Here is a 12,950-nt window from a genome sequence, read left to right as displayed (position 1 = left end):
TTGGCGAGATAAAAAATAAAGATGTCTTTATGGGGGATGATTCTATTATGTACAATTCAGAGCATAAAGAAAATAAAAACACCCAGAAAATAGAATGATTAAAGCATGCCCATTGTCACACCGTGAGGAGGAGGAGGAGGCGGCCGAGCGGTTTATTTTTGTGTTCACATCCAACGCTTCTTTTAATCCGAGACTATAATGAGTACAGGATATAGTTAGGAACCCATTATTATATTATCATTATTCGGGCATTCAAACCGGTCCAATTCTGCCTTGTTTTTGTTGTTGTGTGCCTGTTTATCCAAATAGGAAGAGGAGAACTATATCAAATAATAATTTAAAAAAAAGAAAAAAAAAAAAGGTACAGATTGTTGTCCATGTTTTTTATTTTTTTTTCCGTTTACAGATTTAAATGCATTTGTGATATACTTCACCATGCAACCAAGCAGGGTACTAGAGGAGTAGTATACGTAGCTGTGGACAAGCTGGGAGTACTGTGTAAGGTGAGTGTTTCTGAAACTGGACCTGTTGGGAGGCCGTGATGTCACAGCTCCAGAAACCAGTTAAATCGCCGGGTTTAAGGGGAGCAGCAGACGAATCCTTAGCACCATGGCAACGACGCTCCTGTACGACACTCAAGTCTAGATTACTGGAAGCCCATGAAGATAATTCAGCAAGCTGTCCTTGGAAAAAAATAAATAATTAAGATGTCTGTGTACATTAAATGAATTGAAGGAGGTGATTGTAAGATCACAGTCTAATATGGAATCAGGTGAGAACCTTTGAGGCGTAGCTTGTCCGAAGACTGATTATACACAAACATCTCTCAGCTTATGAGTCTCTTTGTATTATCTAGCGGGCACCGCCTTCTCCTTGGCGTGCGGCTTCCCCTTAGCTGCACCGGCTGGTTTCGGCCTGCTCTTGGCGGGCGCGGTGCCATAGGAGGTCTGGACGGTGGCTTCCTGCGAGGCGCTGCGCCGCATGGTCGTTGTAGTCCTGGGCGGTAGCACGGGGACAGTTGGGGCTCGAACCGAGAGGGGCTGCCTGGACGGACAGGCTCTCTGAGGGGAGGGGCTGTCAGTCCTGCAGTGGTTGGAGCTAAGGCTGCGGCGGGTTCCAAACAGGACTCGCAGGGGCATTCGAGGGCTGCCGGACGGGCCGGCAGACGGACGGGCGAATGAGGAGGAGGACCTGGGTGTGACAGGTTTGGATTTCCGTTGAGTGTTTAGTCCAATTTTCGGATTCCTGTGGAACAGGGGATACAATTAAAAAAAGGTGTTATTTCTTTGGAAATTCTAGATAGAAATATCGAATCGATCGACTACAAAACCAAAACGTGCAGACACTCAACAGGAGGAACAGAGTCATACCCGTTGGTGAAGGATGATGCTCCTTTGGTAGTGCTGGAGTCCGGCATGGAGAGAGGAGATGGAGCGGCGGCGGCGAGCCCCACCGACGGCCTCTTTATGGGGGTGACGGGCCTGGGGATCCTGCTCCTGCACTCCTTGGAGCCTTGCTCCTCAGTCGGCTTGAGACGGGAGCTCCTCCTGGACTCGTCCAAGGTATGCGTGTCCTCCTCCGAGCCGGTGGTGGACAGAGTTTCAGAAGCCCGCCGACGCTCGTCGTCCCCAGAGGACATGGACGACGACGTCCCGGATATCATCCTCTTCCTCATCCAGCGACCCTGCTGCTTCTGGACCAGCATGCGGGCCAAGTCCAGCTGCCTGGCCCGCTGCTGGAGCCGAGCCCGAGCGGAAAGGGAGGAGGACCGTTCAGAGCCTGAGTCCTCTTCGGAGACGAGCACCGGGATTCGGCTTCGGATCCGAGGTTTCGTGGAAGCCGGCAGTTCTGATCCGGTTGTCTGAAGCTCGGCGGCTTCTTCACCGGATAATGGCTGTTTCTTAGGCTCCTGCGACAGATCTGTGTGTTCATGAACCGGTGCCACGGCTTCTGGGACGGCCTCAAAAGACTGGACCAGAACGATTGACGGACCATTCTCAGTTTCGAGGTGTTCGTCAACTGGTGCGGTTTGTTCCGGCACCGACTCCTCTGGAGACTCTTGCGTCTCTGGTGCCGCCCCTCGCTCACCGGCGTCCTCCTCCTCCTCCTCCTCCTCCTCCTCCGCCGAAGCCTTCATGATGGCCGAGACTTCCCGGTCCGAGACTCCGAGACTCTCCCTGGCGGAGTGACCGTTGGACGACATGACGTTGAGGTGTGATGTCTCGGCGATGTGGATGAAAGTGCGCTCGACTTTGGTGAAGGGCGGCGACGCAGGAGCGATGGGCGTGGACGGCCTCAGGTCCGACCGCAGGACGAGGGACAGACGGACGGTCTCGGAGGGTTCAGGCGGAACCGCCTCCCCGACCAGGAGGCGGTCGGTTCGGGAGTTGAGCGTACACGGCGTGGCCAGCTCTCCCTCGAGGACGTGATCTCCAGAGGGAGACTTGCGAGTGTCCCCGGGCGAGAAGAGGACGAGGGTTTTGGAGGCGTCCTCCAGGTCGGGGTCCGCGTCGGCAGCCGAGGCGTGCTCCCTTTGGCCCCTCTGGTCCTCGGCCATGAGCGTTGAGGGCGCGGCGTCCTGGCTGCGTTCGGTGCTCTTCTGGCTGGCCTCGCTGTTGGACTCGCTCTTCGTGACGTCGTCGTCCCTCGGCCCCGGAGGTTCCTGGACTTCTTCCTCCGCCGCGGCGAAGCTCCGGCGCTGAGGCAAAGTGCCAGTGAGCATGACGGTGAGGAAGTCGGCCCTCTTGGCCTGGAGCTGAGGAAGGATGTGGAAGTGCTCCTTCTCGTCGCTCTGGCCCTTCGTACGATAGTCCGGGGACGGCGGTGACTGGTTGCTCTGCTCCGTGGGCGACAGCGCCTGGAAAAAACCCATCAACAGTCTTTATTGTTACAACCGAATCTATTGACAAGATAACAAAGATTGGGCAAAGACATGTCGGAAGGAGTTCGCCGATAACGCTCGGACATAGTTTCACAATCCCAATGAGCTGAAGGCACTCGTGAGCAAACACACACACACACACACACAGAAAGAAGACAGCGACAATAAGATGATAAAATCAATACCAACGAATATCAGTTTAGTTCAAATACAGTTTCATCAGAGCTCAACGTTTACAATTGGATACTTGTTGGTTTCAACAATGAGTAGATTGTGTTGGTTGAGGTTGGTTAAAGTTTGCAAACACACTTCTGTTGAAAAGATCGTCTCGCACACGCGTGGCACTCGACCGGGTTTCCGCTAACGACCCCTCCCCCAGCAAGAAAGACGTCAGGAACTGATGTATTTTCCCCCAAAACCATTTTAATGTCATTTTGGTTGTACACAAGCTTTTCAAGATTGTCTAGATTACATACATTGATATAAAAGGCACGAAAAAAATGCATTGCAGAGTTTATCCTTAGACAGCACGCAGTCTGATATCAGGTGATTTTCAAGTGTTTCCCTTCATAAAGATTTAACATACAGCCTGTACATACGTACTAAACCCCGCTAATGTTCATGCTATTAGAGAGTAACTGCAAACCTACTTACTTTCTACATTTCTGTATATATGTACACTTATCATTTGGATTTACAAAAAGTTTAAAATACATGCTTTACCTGTAAATTATACAAGCAGTACTGTACAATCGTATAGTGATAGAAAAACGAAAAGAAACGCTTACATGTGTCGTACGAGTGAAAGACACTCACGGATCGTCACACTGAACTAACACTGCGAGCTCCTCAGTCCTCTTTACCCGGACAACAGAATCTCTGCTGCTATTGCAAAAAACTTTGAAGAAAACATTCAGACATTTTTTACGAAACACTTTTTGTGGTCACGCCAGAACGCGCCTTCGCTTTAGCAAGCGCACGTGTTTAGATTAGCGTAGTTTAGCTTAGCGCAAAGCCTGGTCACAATGGGATTTTAGCAGCAATTAGCATTGGAGCTATTTTGTTAAACCAACCGTTTCTTGTTTCCAGTCCTGAACTCATTGTCCTCACTCTGACGTTAACCCAAACCTGCTGATTGGCTCGTTGTAAAGGTGGTCGCTGAGCTAGCAGTCCCCCCCACTCTCGTCCTTTATGCTAAGCTAGGCTAAACAAGTCCTGGACCTCTCTCTCTCTCTGTACTGGAAACACAGAGATCTTCTTCATCTTCTCTGAAGGAAAACAACTAAAATATCTAAATGTTCCTTTTGAGAATCAACTATTAGTGACACGCCAGGTTCATTTACGGATGCATGGGGGGCACACGGCCTGAATCAAACAAACATGGAGACTTAAGTTCACTTTTAAAAGACACGACGCATTTTTGTTCTCTTTACAGACACGTTACCTGTACAATGTCACCCTGTTATTCCATAAAGATCACCACTAACATATCAAATATGCAATAAAATGGATGTGTGGAAGGAGGGTAATACAGTTTATTCATTTTTTACATGTATATAATTCTAGTGTGTGACTCATGAGGTATAAATGTTTTGTGGCAGACTGTGAAAATGTTTGTGGGACTCGAGTTTTAATAGTTCTGACTACGCACTCGTCTAGTTTTGAGGAAAGTCGCCGAAATGTAATTTTTGCAATTAATAAAATCCTTAAAATGTGGGATTTCTTTTCAACCGCCAACTTTTAAATTCGGACCACTGAGCCGTACTATTGTTTACCATCGCATCTAAAAAGACTGAAACTTCTACACATCGGGAATTTGTAATCAACAAATCACTTTACAACTTTACAGTTTAATATTTACTTGCTCGAATCAACTGAAACCACATTTTTCAGTTTGAGCAACACAAGGACATATTTTGTCAATTTGTTGAAACTCTGAGCTTCGTTGAGCGAATAGTTGGATTAATTTTACAAGAATAAAGTATTTTATGTCTTTGCACGAAAGGTTTGAAGGATAAATTTCAGCCTTTTTGAGATCCTGGGTCTTAATTCAGTTGTTTTGACCATAATTCTCAGAGACTATAGTGACTAAATTAACTAAGTTAAATCTTTGTAATGGTCCGTGGAACAGGTAAACTGGTTTAAGTGCTGCACAAATCAAGGAAATAGCTCTTTGTCGACCACTAATGTTGTTGAATCAAATCCTACGGCTAAAAAATAAGCCATAAAAAAAATGTCATCCGTCCAGAACTGTCGACTCAAACAGACAAATAATCAAGAGCTGTCCACGATGTTTTTAAAAGCATCAAGCAGCACGACTTCCTCAACAAAACCAAAACACTGGATGTGAATGTTCACTTCTACACTGCAGAATTTAAAAGATGCGACGGCAAGAAAAAAGGCTCCGGCTGCTTCTCGTCTCCACGCCTCTGATCCGTGAGTATCCCCCTCCAGTAGCAGTGTGAATTATTTACAACAGCAAAAAGAAATCACAGACGTTTTGTTTTTTTTCCAGTCAGAGGTGTATATTCACTGTGTTTTTATCGTTGTAATTACAGTACATTGTTGTTTTTAGTCATTTTACAGTCAGAGGTGCGTGTCGTACAAACAGTAGATCTCATGCAAAGAGTGGCGACAAGTCGGTAAACAGTCTCTTTGTTACGACGTACCGTCTCCTTTTTTTGTAGTTTTTTAAATTTTTTTAAAAGCGCTTCGTCAGCATATTACGCACACTCAAAGCGCTCCACCGCCCGTCTCTAACCGAATGTGCTCGCGGTGACACGGGACAAAAAACATTGACGTGTATCAGTGACAATCTTGTACGGTGGGTGAATCATTTTGCAGGCGTGCAAAATAAAGTTTAGCAGCTAGTCCACTTCGTACATTCGCTAAGTGGTTGTTCTGTAACGCTACGCTAAATATAAAAACGGGGAGCGGATGTCCTGAAGTCGGCGCGAAGCAGCATGAAAGCAAAAAAAAAAACAGAGGTCGTTCTCCTCGTCGGATGAACCTCGGGCACGGAGGGACGGGCTCAGGCCCGAGCGGATGGTAGCGCCTCAAGCGCAACGGAAACAGCGGAGCGGTGCATATTTACTTAATAATGTAGCCCTTGAACACAACACAAAATGGCCGCCCCAAGGCAAGTCTCGCGAAGCGCGCTTTTTTTCTTCTTCTTTTAAAAAAAAAAAAAAAATCGTTCAGGCGACACAGCTCTGACTTTCGGGAATAAAAAGTCACGACGTTTTCAAAGCGGCGGACCACAGAGCGCTGCTTTGGAGCGGCGTTAGCCGAAACGTCAAAACGGGGTTTCCCCCCCCGGCCCCTGAAAACGATCACAACGGCTCATTGTTCTGATCGTTGACACGGCGGAGACTCGACAAAGAAGGACCTCGCAACATGTTTGCAGATCTTCTACAGAAAGACTGATGGAACGAGATTCTTTTGAGGACAAAACGTCTCATTCAAAGTACCGGAGACTCTTGGGAAAAGAGTCTTTTTCTGCAACACGACGAAAGACCCAATGTTCTTTTAAATCAAATCATCGGGCTTCGCTTTAATTGGCTTTTTTGTTGTTGTTGTTGTTATGTTGTGAGACGTTCGTCTCATTCAAAGTGTGCAGCCACGATAGTTAGACCTGTGAAACCTGGAGGCTGGACAGACTTTTAGAAACTTGATTTTTGTTCTTTTAGTATTTCTTCCACGCCAGTCCAAAGGTAAGTGCAACGCCCAATGAGGGCTTAAGAGTTGAGAATGGGTTGGGTATTATTTTTTGGGGCATGGTGCTTTTTCAGTTGTTGAAAGTAAAATTTCCAAAAGATCAGATCAACGTCCGGCTGCTCACACAATAAAACCACCAAAATACAATTTTTGGCGACGTCCTTCTCATAAAATGTACGAGAAACAACCATTTTTTTTTTTTTTTTTTTAAATGGAGACTGCGTGAAGGTGCTTTTCCCCTCAAAACAACAGATAACACACGTCCGACACGTGACACAAGACCCTGGCTACATTGCATTTGCCGTACATTACAAATGTCACCGGCTGTAATTGAATTCCGTCTCATTGCTTGTGAAATGGACCGAAAATGTGTCGCACTGCGCTGGGAAATTGGAAACGCCCTCGCTCTGCTCTAGCGGAGTTATTATGGGATTACAGTGGTGGTTTATTTCATGTCATTAAAAAGGCTTTTTTTTTTTTTTTTAATTCTCCCATCAGATTGATTTCCTTCCTAACTCTGGCGGCCATTGTTCTCAGTTCACTTCTGTCGAATTTTAACTTGCAATTGAAGGCAGATACTCCGTCACGGCTGAAGCTTTTGCTACGTCAGCATCATGTTTTCTTTTTTTTTTTTTTTTTAAGTCTCTGCAGGTTTGATTTTTGACCGGAATGAACTGAAACCAAGAGCTGCCCGTGAGAAAGAAAATATAATAATAAAAAATAAAAAAAACGGATTTAAATGGTTTTAAAAAAATGTTTAAAAATCATTAAAGCGTCCATTCAAATAAATCTCTTCTTTGTTTCTCGACATCCAACTTATTGCATCCGTGTTTTGCATCCATACAGTGAGACCCCCCCCACCTCCTCCTCTTCCTCCTCCTCTTCCCTCCTCCAATCGGCTTAGTGATAAAGTGCAACAGTGAATGAAGCCCAGCGGTTAGAAAATAGTGATGGAAGAGGAAGCGCAATGGAAATAAGACGCGGCTGGATGTCAGGAACTGGTAAAACAAAACAACAACAACACACACACAACTGCTCCACAGATGAGCGTTGCACCACCTTTGCAGCGCTCCACGAGGTCCGCCTGCTCCGAGTAAAAAAAAAGCCAAAAAACAACAGTAGCAACTGCCCAGAAAACACCAAACAGCTGCCGACTCGACAGCCGAAAGCGAGACGATCCGACGGTCACCTCACAGTATCTTCCTCCAGCAGCGACGAAAGAAAATGCATCTCACTGATTGCATTTCTAATCGACCGTCCTTATGAATGAAACAGGGATCTACCTCGTCCTCTGGAAGATCTGGATTGAGACTCGAACGCCAACGTCCGAACGTGGAACGACGCAGACGACGAATTAAACCCCCGCGAAAGACCTCCTTGAAGCATTGAGCGGCGGAGGTCTTCACACGGTTTCCAAAACTCATCATCTGGACATTTTTACGACTTCACTAAAGTGCTTTTTGACCGCGACGCGACCCCGACCGCCAGAGGAGTCGGTGTCTCCTGACGAAGAACCCACGAGCCCCGATGAATACTACACAGTCGTCTGCATATTAGCTGATCATGAAATGCTGATCTCCGGGTGAAGAGTCTGCAGTTAAGCCAGCAGCTCTCTGGAAGGCTTGAGCCAAACATGCGGACGATGACGCCGCCATTCGGATCACCGAAGCCAGAGAGGTTCCTCCTCTGGGGAGCATGAACGACTGAAGCAAACGTTTGGGAGAAAACCGTCTTTGTGTCCCTATTTTATATCCTGCACAAAACAACAGCCACTGAAAACGGCTCGATATCTCCCTCTCTGTGACGTCATGTTTGACAGCTTTTCCTGCATCATATTAGAAAAAGAAAAAAAAAGTGTCATGCTGAACGCTTTAAATGCAAAGAGACGTCTCCGCTACATGGAGGCCCTCGAAAGACAACAGTCCGGGGTATAAATCAGAAATTAGCTAACAAAAAATTAGCAATTACTACATTCAGCAACAGAATTGTGAGAGGTTGTCACAAGTTTCTTTCTTTTTTTTTTTTTCATATTTTTTATTTAATAGTTTTGTTTGTTAATTTGTTTTTGCAAAAATATGTCTTTGTTTATGTTTATTTCTCGGGTTGAATAACGTGTAGTTTATAGGGTCAATTTTTTTTGGGAGTGTTTTTTTAGTTATTTTTTTTTAGTGTTTTGTGAAACATTTATATAAAATGTGTTACCGTGACGTCCTTTAATTTGTTTTCAGCTCGCATCGTTGTTGAGTTTTTTTAAGCGATTCGGTGAAAAGGTTGCGGGGGTTTTTATTTCGTCGTTTCATGAAATGTCAACGTGTGTTTCACTCTTGCTTATTTATTTTATAAAACGTTACTGTGTTTTCTTGTTTGTTTTCTTCTTCTTCTTGTTTGTCCCTGTGAAATATTTGCACTTGCGGGCCACCGTACTTCTGCCCCCCAGAGACCCGGTAACAGTGTTTGTCTTAAAGGCCGAGTTTAGAGATCCCCCCCCCCCCCCCACCACACCTTCAGAAAACCCCTTTATTCACAGAGAAAACTCACACTTCTCTCTTCACACAAAACATTTAATGAATCAGAGCGAGACGTTTTTTGGACCACTGGTTTTGTGTCGGTGAGGACGTGCGGTGAAGCGGTGTCAAGTGTATTGCTCGGTGGACAACGATGATTGGAAACGCCGACTCCAAAGTCTCGGTGCAAAAAAAAAAAAAAGAAGAAGAAAATAAATAAATTGATCGCCGGGACGACCTGCATTCCTCGACGATCGCTCCTTCACTTAAAAAGCAGAAAAACAAATGAAAAATTAAAATGAAATAAAATGCACAAACACCGTAAAGCTTAACAGTCTGTTAGCAGCCTCACTCGAGTTTCCTCTTCTTCACAGAAACAAGAAGGAGATTTATTATTTTTTTTCTTCTTAAGTTTCACATTATTTCCCTCCGGTTTTGCCAGCTCGTGTGCAACATCAGCTTTTCCAGAGAGGCTTTTCAAGAGTTTATTGCATGGAAAATATTTCCCGTTTTCTCCTCTTCTTCAGTTCCTCTGCTAGTCGGCGGAGCTACGTGAGTGTGTGTGTGTGACTGTCAGTGTGTGTGTGTGTGTGTGTGAAACTACATGTTAACCAGCACAGCGGTGCTGCTGTGCGCCCGTCGTATGGCTTTGTTGCGTTTGATTCACACGTGTGGTTTATTATCCGTCTCTGTATGTGTTTGTATATGCAGAGCCACCAGGTGGCGCTAAACCAGCACAACTACAGAATTAACTGTTTGTCTTTATCTTATTATTAAAAAGGTGAACCCTTTTGATTTTGACCACAAATCCTCCCAGCTTTTCAAACTAAAGAGGATTTAAAGGGACAGTGTGTAGGGTTTGGTATCCATCCAGCGCCATTGTTGCAGCTGAATAAAACTCCCTTAAATAGACTGCGAGTAACGCGCGAGTTCGAAACCTCGACGCCGCACTCGGACGCCGTCCCGACCCGACCGGAACGACACTACTTTAGGAGCAGCGGCGGGTCACACGACGGCTCCCGGTGTTTGGTTATTGTCCCTTCTGGGCTACCGTAGCAACGTGACGGTGCACCGTGGAGAGGGGACCTGCTCCCTATGTAGACAGAGGGCTATGTAGCATTTTAAGCTAACGAAAACACAATGTTTTTTTGTTTTTTTTTAAAGTTAGGGATTGTACACTAATGAAAAGATAGTTATGAATCTTATATTCCATTCCTGCTAATAGATTCCCCCAAAAATGCTACACGCTGGCCCTTTAACAAATTATGTTCGACCAAATCATTGAGTGTTATCTTTATTTAATTGGTCACTTCGGACTCTTTGTGAACACATGAAATACATTTTTAAAGATCTATACAGATTAATAAAAAATAAAACAAGTGTTCATTGCTCCCCTTAATAAATTACAGTTTCGGGGATCTTTCATGTGCCGGGGCACCAGGATGCGGGTCTGCCCCGGGGCCCCAAAAACCTGGTTTGACCGACTCTGCATTTACAGTCTGTCCATGTTAATGCGCATGTGTGTGTGTGTGTGTGTGTGTGTATACGTCACGGGTGTGTGTGTGTGTGTGTCTACGTGTTCTGAGTCCGTCTCTCAGCTGTTGTTCTTGTTCATGAGCTTCGCTAACATCTGCTGCAGCTGCGTCCTCGACACGTTCAGCACCGAGTGTCTGCTCCGCGGGCTGCCGGGCGTCGGCAGGGTGCCGGCGTGCCGCCGCCGGAGCGAGGCGTTGGCGGCGGTGATGTGGGCGGGGCTGCTCTCGGCCGAGCGGCTCCTCTGGATGAAGCTGCCTCCTCCGCCGTGGGGATACTGCTCCGTCTCCAGGGTGGAGGAGGAGAAGACGTAGGAGGCCAGCCTCCTCAGCTGATTGGGCCGCGGTTGGTGCCGGTCGTCTTCCGACTGCCAAAAAACAGACCAATCAGAGAGAAGGGGAGGGAGGTTAGCAGGAGGGAAAAACTCTTCACCACATATTAAATGTATTTGTATTTGAATGTTTCCTACGGCTACGTCCCAACACTCCGATTTGACTTTCCTTCCCTCGTCTCCTTCCCCTCCCTGACCGGGCGTTAGACAGGAGAGAGCTGATTGGCGCTCTCACACGTCTAAAGCCTTTCGGCCGATTGGTCAAAAGGTCGCGAGGGGCGGAGCCTCGGGGGAGAAGCTGAGGGAGTGTTGGTGTAAATCTCTGTCTACAGTTACAGCTATCAGACACTAGTTAGGAGCTATGAAAAAAAGGTTGTTAGCTGAGTGGGTTGCCAGATTGGTCAGACTAGCATCCCTCTAGCTGGACAAAATGGTGATGACAATACCCCCCCTCCCCCCCCCCCCCACAATAATAAAAATAAAAAAATAAAAAAAGCAGTTTAAAAGGACACACCAGCACGAACACTGCACATACTGTAAGCTCGCTAGTCTACAACAGGCTGAGCCTGGACAACTGACACTGAGCTTTTTTTTTTTTTTTTTGACTAAATAAATTATTATTGGAGATGCAAAAAAAAAAACAAAAAACGGGGGGAACACAAAAGAGAGATGGAGTCATCAAGCACACAAAACACAGACACACGACGGAGGAGAAAGAAGGGAGGAAATGTGTCTGAACAAGAAGGAAAAGGAAGAGGAGGAACAGAAACTTGAGTGAGAGAACAGAGGTAAAGGACTATTCCTAAACTGTGCTTACCCCGAAACATCACTTTATTTCTTCTTGTGTTGTCCCAATGGCGCCCTCGCTCTTTTCTGTGTCTCCTCAGGTGAGTCAAACTCGAAAATACGGTGTACTTTTAAAGCGATAGGTTAGGGGGGTAGGGGGGTGGGGGGGCAAAGGCGTCAGTAGTTATGTGGAGGGGGGAGGGGAAGAACTGGAGAAGAGTTTAAAAAAAAAAAGAAAGAAAAAAGAGATAATGGCAGTCCTCGATGGCCGGCGGCGGAGTCTAAAATATGACTAAAAACCCGGATTTGTGCACATAAAGTGAAGTAATAATAATAATAATGCATTTTATTTATAAAGCACTTATAAAGAAGTATCAGTGTTATAACGTCCAGTCTGTAAACAGCAGTCAGCAAAGAACGGAGGACCAAAACCTGACTTATTAGTGAATGAATAAACGAGGGCATGAATAACTCACACGTAGAAATAAACTGAAAAATAAGCAAAAATGAGTAAAGAAATAAAATGTAAAAAAAATAATAATAATTATTAATCAATTACCCACAAATGAAGAAGGAGAAAGAGAAAAATTCTTCGGCAGGAAAATTAAATACAAATCCTAAAGTGAAAGTAAAAATGAAAAAAATAAATGCGAAAATTTAATTTTTCCCATTAAAACCAGCGGAGCATATTAGGACACACACACACACACACACACAGAAAAAATAAATACAGAAATGTATTAAATACATTTAACATTTTTAGCTGTAGCGCCACCCAGAGGACAGACTTTGCATCGGTCTTATTGTGGCGCTGGCAGCACTTTTTACTGCTTGATGTAATATATAATTTATTCTGTTTATTTTCCCATAATAGTCAGGTTTGGTCCTCCATAACAACGTTCTTTAAGGATGCCGTTTCCTTCATTGTAGCTCTTGTTGTTGCATCAGAACCTTTTAATTGTTTAGTCCGAAAAATAACTTTTGAAAGTATTTATATTCTTTCAACCGTTTTTTTTATTCTTCTTTATTTTCTTTGAATTTAGCCATAAACGTACATTTTTATTGAATATTTATAGATCTCTTTTATCTGTATTTATTGAATTTTTATTACCTTTAATAAAGACGCCCTGAAAGATTATTGCTTTCTTTTCGCCATAATAAAAAGAAATCGCAACATTACGTTTTAGTGAATTAAGGA

The 12,950-nt window shown here is 45.0% G+C and overlaps 1 protein-coding gene across 1 annotated transcript in view; it reads right to left on the bottom strand.

Annotated features, from left to right (window-relative positions):
* Positions 1 to 848: 848 nt before the first annotated feature.
* ttbk1a (tau tubulin kinase 1a) overlaps positions 849 to 12,950 on the bottom strand; it is a 39,285-nt gene continuing 27,183 nt past the window's right edge. The window contains exons 15-16 of the mRNA XM_034558037.1: positions 1,371 to 2,857; positions 849 to 1,245 (exon numbers count right to left, since the gene is read on the bottom strand). Coding sequence (XP_034413928.1) covers positions 849 to 1,245; positions 1,371 to 2,857 — 1,884 coding nt within the window. The remainder of the gene's footprint in view (positions 1,246 to 1,370; positions 2,858 to 12,950) is intronic.

This window comes from Cyclopterus lumpus, chromosome 1 (genome assembly GCF_009769545.1).
Source record: "Cyclopterus lumpus isolate fCycLum1 chromosome 1, fCycLum1.pri, whole genome shotgun sequence".
In the NCBI taxonomy this organism is placed as follows: domain Eukaryota; kingdom Metazoa; phylum Chordata; class Actinopteri; order Perciformes; family Cyclopteridae; genus Cyclopterus; species Cyclopterus lumpus.
This window is presented reverse-complemented; position numbering and strand designations above follow the sequence as displayed.